The sequence below is a fragment of the Chelonus insularis genome, unplaced genomic scaffold, assembly GCF_013357705.1.
Source record: "Chelonus insularis isolate UGA/USDA-ARS -01 unplaced genomic scaffold, ASM1335770v1 contig_88_pilon, whole genome shotgun sequence".
Classification (NCBI taxonomy): domain Eukaryota; kingdom Metazoa; phylum Arthropoda; class Insecta; order Hymenoptera; family Braconidae; genus Chelonus; species Chelonus insularis.
The window spans coordinates 4,438,633-4,451,478 of NW_023276776.1; the positions used below are offsets into that span (position 1 = coordinate 4,438,633).

At 31.2% G+C, this 12,846-nt stretch overlaps 1 protein-coding gene across 2 annotated transcripts in view; it reads left to right on the forward strand.

Annotated features, from left to right (window-relative positions):
* LOC118071981 (neuroligin-4, X-linked-like) overlaps positions 1-12,846 on the forward strand; it is a 132,122-nt gene that overhangs the window by 113,062 nt on the left and 6,214 nt on the right. For both annotated transcript variants that reach the window (XM_035091512.1, XM_035091513.1), the window contains one exon: positions 2,913-3,037. In XM_035091512.1, the coding sequence (XP_034947403.1) occupies positions 2,913-3,037 (125 nt within the window). The remainder of the gene's footprint in view (positions 1-2,912; positions 3,038-12,846) is intronic.

A 12,846-nucleotide genomic window follows, 5' to 3' on the forward strand; every position in this document is an offset into this window, starting at 1 on the left:
TAAAGTCCTAAATACCACCAATTATCTTCTAGGAATGATAAAACTTTCAACCCAATAGATTCTAAAGTTATCTATCGTGTGGTAAAATCCATGAAAGGGCACCAACTAAATAGAGATAGTTAAAACTCATACACTTGCTCGTAGCTTTTCTTGTTCATCGCTATATATACGTTGTCGTTTATAGTCTGGTAAATTTGCTACTCGCGTAGCTTAATTACGGGACAAATCGTTAATGACTAGCGCTTTAACAACTATCTAACCAACAGACCTACTAACAGACCAATCCAATAGACAAGGATCGCTAAATAAAACAATATTTGCATCAAACTCATCTACTCACTGTAGTCCTCTTTACTTCCCTCAGTAATTTACATTAACATGCTACGTAGAAGCGTAAGCATATTCAAAATTGGGCGAGAAAGTTGAATACCTTGTTAAGTACCATCATGTAACTTTCAAATTATTAACGAGTCAACCTATATTCATAAACTTTTAATCTGACTCTATTAAATGATGAATAAACACATACTGATTATGTAAAATTTCATTGACAAAAATTGAAACGCTGATGAAAACAGAAATAACATCAATATCAAATTCATGTATTATTTGTATTGCTTTATAACTATATTTGATGAATGTATAATTACTTTTTCCAGATAAATAAACAAGTCTATTAGCTCTAAAGTTAATGATATACTGGCAATATTGCAACAGTATCAGAAAATACACGAATGAAGGAATGAAAAATAAACGAATTTCAATTTCTACCGAGTGCAGATTCTAGGCCAAAAAGTTATCTATCGTAGATTTTCTCACTCCTCTAGGCTATTGAGAATGAAACGATTGGAGCGTGGAATGGAATTTGGGAAATTGGAGAACAAACGGATGTTCGCCCAAAGGCGTTGAACGAACGCCCCAACGCCTATCAGTGAAATTCTTACGTCGTCAGGCGTTAAGACGATATTGGAACTACGTGTCTCAGCAGCCTATCCGTCGAATTTCGAGTGTGCTAGCGTCATAGTAGGGGATCTTATCTCATTCCCTTATTCTCAACTCGATGAGAAAGAGGGAAATTTAGTTATTCGCGGCTCAGAATACTTGTCTTGCCGCGAAATTTGGTTATGCTTTCAGCGTTAACCACTTTAGTGCATATCTCTGACGAAATACTAATGGAAATTCCACAGTCGAGGTATTTTATCATGACAAAAATATCATGAAGAGAGTGTTACAATGGCAATTAAAAGTGCAATAATAATCCTTTATTAATATGTATTTCATAGACGCACAATTAAATAGGTACGTTATGATGACTACAGACAGCTCGTTTATCTACAGCCTTCACCAATTTCTAGAAACGAATGAAGAAATTCCGAGGCGTTCTGCCAATTTGCTTCCAATTCCATTCCATTTCAAGAGAATAACGACGGGAGTGAATCAGAGACATAGAGATTTCGAGGCCAAATCCGTTCTTACTAACGAGCAGAGACGCCAGCAGTGTCTGCTTTTGACATCTTCATTGGTCGAAGAATTGTTTAGTACTTGAAAGTTGGCTGAAGTGGGATAAACCAATATTCGTTTCTTGATTAGTCAAATTTGACTATTAATTTTTTTTTTCAAATATTACTTAATTCTATCATAATTAGAATATTATAGATTTTCCTAAAAATACAAATTATAACAATACTTATCAATGAACTCATTATCTAGAGCTTAATGTTCATCCGAGTTTTGAATCTGGTTGTTAACAATTTTAAACCCAACTCGATAATACTTTTGTACGGTCTATAGTTCTATTTTATATTTAATCCTCATGATGTATTCGACTAAAAGTTAAATCGTTAGAGAAACTCTTGAATCCACATACAATTTAATAGTAAAATTTAGTTAGAAAAAGAAATGCTCAGTAAATGTATGCATTAAATGTACCACTATAATTACATATCTAACTCAATATTCACGATTAACAGTATGAATAGATGAATAAGTAATATCATATATAATAAGCTCAGTAATTAATTTGATTGAAATCCAGTACCATATTATCATAACAAATAATCACACTAAATAATAAAACGTTTTCATCAGCATGAACCTCTATATGTTTCAATGAACTATTTCATCAATTCTGTTAACTCTGAATGTATTATTGATATTTAGAAATTTGAAAAAAAAATTAATTAATTATCTTTAAAAAAATACCACCTGACTTTAAACTAAATCTCTTTGATGTTCCATCACATGTATGTACATCTGATGGATTATTGACGTACATGGGCATCATAGTGTGCGCTACCGCATAATTACACCCTATACCCTCAATAACCAGATAACGGGAATCGAATTGCGCAAATCCGACGTCAGACACGTTGAGATACCAACAAACTAGCGGGATTATCACACAACCAATCGATCTGTCTCGGATTATCCCTCTAGTTAAAAATTAAAGTTAACTTAATTTCCAATAAAATTTTTGTAATTACGATAGAACAATTTAAGAATCCTCTTCACTTGACAGTAAAAGTTTTCTTTTTAATTGACTTAAAACTTATTATAAATTAATTTCAAATAAAATAATATATTTACCAAATTCATTTGAAATCCGTGTACACACTTGATTGCTGTCAACTCCTTCTCCTTAATCATCCAATCCTGTTTATCACTCAGTTGTGTTGAACATGTGCTCAAAGGATGTCAGGAATGTCCTGTGGCCATGATGAACACAACTGTGGCTGGCACTTTACTTCCTGTGTCCGGAGCGAGCTAGCAAGTACTCTAAAGTAACCGGAAACTCTTCGTAAATTCAGGAATTCTCCAAAGTACACCAAATAACCATCAACTTCGTATTTACCTATAAAATTAAGACGCTGTTAATAATAATTACATATTTTTAAATTATAAATATGTTACAGAAATCCGAATGTTTATGAACACCATCGAAATGATGGCCCAATGATGATCAGTAAAGAGCGTAATCGATTCAGATCTGTCAACTGGGAACAGTATGATCCAATTCATCAAAAATACTTGGAAATAAGTGAGTATATATTTGCTTAAATATATCTTTCAATTAAAGTGAGCCATTATTTTAAATTAAATGAGATAATTATTCAAAGTGATATAATAAATGAAAATGATAGACAATAAAGCTAGCCAAAGTTAATGGACGACCCGGTTAACTCAAGCATTCAACCAAATTCTATCGTGATAGACTTAAGTCTCTAGACTATATACAAAGTCCATCAAGCTAAGGGAAAATGCATTTGAGCCTGCTCTCATCTACAGAGTAGGAAGTAACTGCTTGCTGTATGTGTAACTATGTATATGCATGAATATATATATATATATATACTGCAACCAAAGTGTTTCTCTACCTATTTAAAATTAGAATTGACAAAGTGTATAAGGATAAAAAAAGACTAACAAGTCGTCTTCCTTAGAGAAATAACCTACCTCGTTATTTCGTACGGCAACCAATATCTTTACTACTAGTATATTTACCAACTGTTTATGGTCCAATACAATTGCAAAAGGCTTTCAAGTAAAAACAAATGAAACCTCAATACAATTTAAAGTAGAAGAATTTCTTTTAATACAATTAGATTGGAACATCTACGGTATTGATTATTTTAAATTATGTCAACATATAAAAAAATGAGGTGACTATGGATAAAGAAAAAAACACTTCTAGATCATTAGTTTTAATCATCATATATCACGAAAAGCTAGCTAAATCAAGACAAAAAATAATGGCGTGAAAGTGATAGGGGTCAAAATTAATTACATCTTCTTTGTCCATTTCATACACAAGGTGTAGGTCAATTAATTACTTAACTTGAATTTAATCCAATAAACTGAAATTTTTTTCAGATAATTCGTGTTAGAAAAAATATTTGTAATCATTGAATAAGAGATTAAAAAAACTAGGTTAAAAAATAGAAATTGGTATTGTTTAATTGATGAACACAGATCAAAACGTTTGTTTTGCTCGCGGGCACTTGACAGGGCAATGTTTCCAACTTCTCTCTTTTTCGCTTGGGAACTTGCAGCGAGATAAAAACAAGTCTCTGCATCAATTAAGTTTCAGTATTGTTGGCTAATAGTGCTAGAACATGACTGGAGAGTCGAGAGGGAGCCAACAAATTGGTATCATAACTAACTTTCTCCCTTCTCCAATAAGCCCGGAGCTCTTGACCATTTTCGAAGCGATTGACCCTACCTACAGTTATTCGTATGCACATATAGTTCGTTATATTGCCGATATATACAGCCGTTGCATCTCTACTATCAGTTTTAACCCTCAACTGTATACATAGATACACTATACTTTTATTTTACTCATGAAACCGACATTGGAATTCAAACGGTTGCGTAGTGTATTTCCTCCTGCACTTTGCATGAACTTCATGCGTGATATGGTTCAATCCATCGGAAATAGTCGGGTCACTGGTGCTCTTTTAAAAATTCGAAAACTAACGCATCAAAAAATAGTGACTGGAATCGCATCAGTTTGTTGACATACATCAAATACTGAATGATGAATCCGTAATCAAAATGCAATATTTTTTAGTAATATTATCTTTATCAAATTTATCGGTTGTAAAAAATCATCACGTTACTCCACTTCAATTGATTTATGACTGATAGTAATAAAAAAGAGTTCAAGTTATTTACCAAGTAAGTTTTTTTCATTTTGTATGACATCAATTAAATATTTCAATCCTCGATGAATAAAAGAAAATTCAGTTTAATGTTGGAGTAAAGTCTTAGGTATTTTTATAAAACTCTAGCTGCTTATAAAGCCAGAATACGACCTCATCAAAATTCATGTCTGAAAACAATAAAATTCAAGTATAATAATATAAAAGAAATAGATGAGTTGATGGATTTAGAAGAAATGAACAGTGCAAAATCAGTGGTGAAAAAGCTATAAATTAAAGATAGTTAAACAGACCTTATCATTACAAGCTCATAACTTTTTTTGCTACGTCTACAGATTTTATGGAAGAACAAATGTAAGAAGATCAAGACAATTGAGCAGATTTTTACTGAAAAATGTTCGTACTAAAGTCAATTAAATTGACATAGTCTTCGTGATAAAAAGAAAAATTTCATTACAGTAGCCCCTATAAATTTTTATATTTCTCTGAATGTCCTGTGCAATTAAATCAGTCTAGAGGATTTATCCACAGTGATACAGGTCAACGTTCGACGCACCAATAAATTGTCGTAATTCATAACACTGTAGACGGGTAGCCATCGTCCATGAACTTTGTATAACATTGAGGGCACAAAATCCAGGATTTATCGATAATCCTCACGAGAATGTACCTATAAATACAAGAGTATACAAATACTATACTTAGATTTTTTACTTTTCACATTTCGAACAAAAGTGTAAGCTAAATAAATAAAATAGATATATGAACTGCATTCAATTTCAAGGATTAAAGCCCAACACCGATTAATATCTAACTATCTTTTTACTATCTTTTATTTTTCTCAGTACCAATGAAATTCATTTGCAAGTTGATAAAGTCAGGGAAATAAGTTGAAAGTAAACAAGAGAAAGAGAGATAGAAGGGCCTCGCAATTCTGGGACGCTTTGCTTTTACTGTGTTTTATCTAACAGGATTAATCGAATAACGCTTTTACCTGACTATCACCTAAGATATAATAAGTTAAACAGCAGATTCCAGCTCAACTTTTTACTACCTGTTCACCCTTCTTAGCTTCTTGGCTTTTACGAAGATTTTGCGACTGAAAAAAGCTAGCTTATGTATGCGGCTAACTTAGTTATTATAAAATATTGAGTCTTAAATACTTTTATTTTACTTTATACTCCTATACAGGCTTTTAATACTGCACTTTGGTGAAAATCTGCTTTCATACACCCTAATATAAAATTACTAAAACTCCCACAGAGCATAAACTTTTTTTAATTTATGAGAAAAGTACCTTGAATTCTATATTGACCTTTTAATTTCATAAATTGTTCACTGGGTCAAATATAAATACTGTAAAGTTTATTTAATAACAAAAATGTTAAGCGGATTATTTGTTTAGTTAAATAAAAAGTATCCAACATTTGTAATTAAACTTTTGTCTTCATTAAAACCACCATTATTATTTCTGTATGTAAAGGTTAAAGTGATTAAAATTACTTACCGACATAATTCCATTTTCCATTACGCCAATTCCAATATTAAAGCTTTAAGTCCTTAAGGTCACATACATATCCGCCGCCATCTTATAGCAAAAGCCTAATGTCTTTTAACAGTTGGAAATTAACTGAATATTCTAATAACACATTACAATTATATTGCACACAAAGGTGCTAATACAATAGATGAAAACTGGAATCTCTTATGTCGTAGAATGTTATGGCGTCACAAAAGCAGCGATTAAAACTTACAACGCCCAAGGCTTTTCAATGGAGTTCTAACGGCTGATGCATCGTTTGAGTTCTCCTTCAAACAATTATGGTCCTTAATTATTTGCATGTTTACCTTTCTGTAACCAGCTATTTTCCATTGTGTACTTATTACTAATATATTTATGTATGTATATTGGTAATTAAATAATTAATCTTCATACATACCTAGTAATTATTCGTTAGGCAAAATAATGACGCAAAAAACGTCCAACCTCCACAGGGGTTCAGGAATAAAAGAAAGACTGCCTAAAAATTCCATCAGTATCTCACGTATAACTACCAGATGTCGCACACGTGCTTTTCGTAATACGACATAAATCGTCACGTTCCATCAGTTAATCTACCTGTATATGTGCACACATACACATTTCAATGTATCACTTGCATGGAAGACGTTGTTAAAATTTTTATTTAAAAATTATTTATTAAAAAAAAATATAATTAAAATCATAATCTAAAAAATTCTTCAATTAATTAAATAAATGTCATTTTAAAAAGAATTACAGCATCATTACGAAGATAAACTTCTCATTAACAATTAAAATAATAGTGATGATAAAATTTTACGTCACACAATTATTTCATGTACAAAGGAAGCGCTTTAGAAATAAAATCAACAATATCATCCAGAATTATTCATCTCTTATTGTGATAATAATCAACTTTATGAAATTTTAATCATTTGATTCTCAATCTCTGGAGTATACATTAATAACATTGAACTTATATAACGTCACTATTATACAGGTAAAAAAATAAACATCTTTTCTTTCTTTTGTTCCTTATCATATTCTTTTCTCTATTATCAGAATTTTAATATCTTCATTTTTGTTTGTATTTATAACATAAACTGAACATAATATTTTCTCCTCATCCTACAGCTCATGATGCACGAATGCATGAATTAATGTACGTAGGAAGCTTGGCTGACGATCGTTTGACGTGAAATTTCATTGCGCTAGATGAGTTTAATCTCAGCTGCATACGGAAACTGCTGTCCTGTGATTAGATGCGTGCGAATGTGTTGCTTTTGTCAAGTCAGTCTCTATCGGATTGTTTGAAGTGAATATAATTCTGCATTACAAGAGTTTCCAAGGAGATTATTGTATATATTAATAAGATAACTCAACTCGCATAGAAGCACACCTATATCTATGAGTCGCACATGTTACTGTTGTTGCTAAGTATAATGCCGGTACATGTTTCGATCGCAAATACAAATTTTCCAACCCCTTGAGCCCTTAAGCACAAACTTTGAGTCACATTTCTCTTGAACTCCTGTTAATGTAGTTTGCCAGTTCACTCGAGTGTAGAATATGTCTGGTTAATTTATACCATACCCCTGGACTTTATGTACATAAGTATAGATATGTATATTCATGGAGGCCAGCAGGAAATACAAAATGACCACACATTACGTTAACTAGGAATATGCCACCGACGCTCGTAAAGGGTGATGGAACCAAGCTCATCAGCATCACCATAACCATCGACGATTAAACCTGTTCGTATGTTTCAACCCGTGACTAGACTAACAATTGGAAAGCCGCCAATTGCATTTGAATATTCAAAAGTTTAAATTAATACTACATAAAGTCAATAGAAAGAAAACAATAAAAAAATAATAATCACGTGTCAACGTTTGTCTGGACAGAAATAAATTAGAATAATTAAACTGCTAATTAATTTTTAATCGCTTCATGTTTTATAACTCTTTTCTATTTCTAGAAAAAACAAGCATGGAAAATTCTGTAAAAATAATAACTAACAGAATCATTTCGAAAATTACATTCTTCTTTTTGCTACTTAACAAACTAATTAACTGCAATTTTTTCCTCTTCATTATCGGTATTTATAATTCAATACCCACTGATGTATATTTTTTTTAATAACTTTCATGAGACTGATATTTATAACATCATTTTTAAAGAAACCATCGACGTATTAGTTTACAAAATATTATCTAAAGAAAAGCTAAATATTTAATTGACTAGAACATCACTATCAGTTTATCAAAGGGTCGATACACTATCTAAAATCCATCAATTGAGAATATCAGAGACACCAAAAGTGCCCGAGGGAAAGCTTCAGGGAATAAATAGCATGTAAACTTTCAACAAAATTACTGCATTAAGATGCTAATATGTTATATAGTGCTTGAAGGTAAATACCGATTAAGAATTTAATCTTATTATATACAACATCAATAGTTCGTATAATAAATTCTACCTCTCCCTAAGGTATTTTTAATATTAAATTCATCCAACAGTACTTAAGGCAATTTATATTTTTTTTCTAATTCACCATTCTTTGATACTTAAATATATGGAATGTTATAAAGGCATAAATTAATTAGCAATGGAATCTGACAGTATCATGTTGGAAACTATCTAGAAAGAGATGAAGAGGATAGTAGCTAAGCGAAGAGGAGAGTGTTAACAAAGCCAGAAATATAATATTATAGCATGTTCTACGTGTTTGCAGAATGCTTATGCTTCTAAAGCATCTGCTGCTGTCGACATACTACAAGTCTGGTTTTCTTGTCGATAATGTACATTACTGGAGAATGAATAGATGAACGTAAGGACTCTGCACATTGCAAATCCACAAAAATAAACAAAACTGTAAGAATAATTTCTACTGCAAAGAATGTTAAATCAACATATCACCCAACTGAAGTATTTCCTCATCTAATTTGTAACCTTGTCAATGTACTTTTTTTCATCTGAAATTCTCCAGAAACGTGAACATGTTGAGAAAAGAATTACCCAACATCAAGTGTAAGTCTCTCAACCTTTTTCTTGTATGCCAAGACCAGAGGAATGGAAGCGGAGCTTCGGATCACGCGCAAGACGTACTCCAGATTTCAATTTCCAAACTAATAAGAAATTCTTCCACGACTATTTCTCAAGCCTTAAAAAAAGAAGTGTGGTGGTGTACCTCTAGACTCCGTCAACTGAATTTGTCGCTTGCCTCCAAGTCTAGTATCTCGCACATCCCATTTCTCTAACACGTCGTTCTACAAAGCAACCTCCAACTTCTCACCATCATTCTATAGCTATTTTCGGTACCTCTAAAATGTTTCTCTGCCTTTTACTAGACTTATCTTTCTCTATCTAGAATATATAGTCTTGTTGTAAGTTACTTTCTCATTTGTTTATCAGTTTCTGGCTAGAGAAAAACACATTGTTAGATATTTTTTGCTTCTGAAGAATCTAATATCCTGAACACTCGTAATTTCAATGATTAAAACCGTCAAATGTTGAAGGTACAATCAAGTTCTTATATGTTGAAGTAATTCTCTTCTTCCATCTCTGATTTTGTCAATCTTACTGATGGATTTTGTCCACCAAGTTGAAAAGCCAGAAGACTCAATAGTCAACCGTATATAGTCTTTTGTAGACGGTATATAAGACGAGCAGGAAATTAATCGGATTCTTGCAACTCAACTTCTTTTAGTCTCTTTATAAAAAAAAGACACGATGTTCATCGAACGAGTCTAGAGTGAACGGATTATCCCCATGGGAAAACGTCTAGCTAAGCGAATGCCTCTATATCATCGAATTGTGTCTGATAGGATCAGAATTCAGTGACTTTTATACCTAAAGTATTTTCTTTTTTATAGTCATAATGTTTTAAAAAAATTTAATCCAGAAAAATACTTTCTCTCTTAAATAATTAACTTCAAATGAAGATAAAAAATATTCCTAAGGGGAAGATTTTGTAATTACAATTAATTCGACGCTAATTAACTTGATTCTCGGCTTGTAGAAGCTACCTCAACTATTTGTCGTCTGGAACCTTTACTTTTCGTTCATCTTGTGACTCGGAATTCTGAAACTCTATTCCTCCTCACGTTCTACCTCCGAATCATCGTCTCCTGAAGACGGATATGAAGTCGGAATTCGAATAACATGTTTACTCAGAGACGCATACACTACTAATGGCCTCAGCCTATCTTGCAGTCAAACTCATTCGTCTGCTTTCCGCAATCTCCTGGAGTGGTAGAGTATAATTTCATTTTGGTACTATCGTTATTGCGGTTTCCAATATCATCAGGACCACTTTATTCAATTTCGTAATAAAATTCCTTCAATTGGAAATAAATTCATTTTTAAGCCTGAAAATGGGATAAGTAATTAATACATTAATTAATACTTCAAATCTATATGTCTACATCATAAGTAAAATTTGAAAATATATACATGTATATCGATCAATAACTTCCAAGAATTATATTCTCATTATTGTAATAGTAGAACTTCTTGTGCATTTCTCTATTGTAAGCCAAATGCTTGCGAAATTTAATCTTCTTCCATAACTTGGAAGACACTTTCTACTGCATTGGCAATTATACTAAATGCACTTTAACTCTCGATTTTACACTGACTTCTAAAAATAACGATCACTCTAGAGTATACTCTCGTTAATTAATTAATGTGTTTACACTGCTATTGCCAGATGAATCTCTTGCTGTACTAGTTTCTTATTTTTTTCTTTCGAACTAACTTGAATTTATCTCAATTCATTTTCAATTTAAACTATAATTATTTAAGAAATCCTCTCAGCTTCTATAAACGTATTCATACTTTATACAATTATTCTTATAATGCAATTTATTAAGTCATAAGCTCAAGCATGCAATAAATTTTCAATTATAAATAAGTTTTACATTGACTGAAATAATGAAATTTTAATTGAAAATGAGTTATTTTATTTTCTGACAAAAAGTATTGACTGTATGGTTTTCCCAGTCTAAGAGCTGAAATTTCTAATGAATGCTTCAAAATAATTATTGAAAGTTAACTACTAAATCAATGACTAACTACTGTTAAACTTATAAACCTTTTAAATCTCAAAATATGAAACAGACGAAATTCAATTATTTCAACTTTGAAGCATTTAGTACATAAAGCTACATATAGACAATCTCGTTTCTGCTGATATTCATGATAGAAACATACACTACATTTTACAAGCTTCGCGTAATATCTCATTCGTAAAGAGTCTTCGAAGGGAAAACTCGATCAAAGGGGACTGCTCACAAGTGTGGCTTTCATTCTTGTTGGTTGAGTTCCTCTACATGTTTTTCCTCTCTGTACTCCGCACCATCATATATTACTCATTCGCCAAAATACCATTGCAAGTATATGACATGATTCCTACATTACCACATAACTTTATAATTAACTGCTTTGTGTACCCTGAAACAATAAATTAAAAATAAATCGTTAATTGAGTTTAAAAGTTTAAATAAAATTAAAAAGTATTGTATAATAAAATAAGTTAAATTTCACAAAAAAATATACTTTCATTTAATTTTTTGAAATAAATATTTCAAAAAATCATCAAAATTTATGAATATCCTAAAAATATTTGCTAATTTGAATAAATAATGCCAATTTCATGAGTAAAATATTCTATAATAACATATTGATTGAAAGATTAAAATATATTGGTAATCAAATTTTATTTTATTTTAAGAGAACAGTATATTTTTCATTTAATTAAAACAACAATATATACATAATTATGTAATTATTATTTTAATTTAAATAAACTTATAACGATTCTATTTGCTAACCATTAATATCGAATTTCACAATATTTTTAAAAATTTATGCTAATTTATAGTTAATTGGACATAAGTTTTATAAGGTAATTTATTTTTAATCTACTAGACATTTATTCTATATGATTATCTATTTGATGTTAAAAATCAAATTGAATTTTGGGATTGAATTATTAATTGAAGTTCTTTTTCATCCAGATTTGAAATTTATTATCTCCACTTTATCATCATATGAATAAACAAAATATTCATCAGTTTTCCAGAGCAAAAATACTTGTTCATCACTTATGTTTTTACACAATTTTTTTGATTTAATTTACTTTTTTAATCAGATTAACTACACAGATAAAAATATGAAAGTTTGAAATTATTAATAAGGAAAAATTTTTTCGGTTTAAGTTAGATTTTTACCTTAAAGTTACCGGGGTTGATGGAAAGTACACATTACTTTCGTTAAATCTTCCACTCTCTCTCTCTCTCTCTTTCTTGACTTTCTAGGTAGAGTTTTTTGGCTTGCATCACCTAATTCGTCTCGGCAGGTTTTACGCTTGTATTCAAGTTCCCTCACTACCTCAACTCTTTTTATGGTCAGCCAAGGCAAGTAAAAATGACTCTCCAGAGAAGCAAAAGTTTTCTCGAGCATCTGGACTGTAGTTTTGGTAGCTACTTTGCTGCAAACAAGTATGAACGAATGATGAACGGAAATGTAGAGACACAGAAAAAGCAATAAAGAAGTCTAAGCTGCTGACTGGATAATCAACCCTTCTGACAACTTTCACCAAGTTAAATGGAAAAAAATTGATAAACTCTTATAGCTAGAAATTACATTACGCACGCG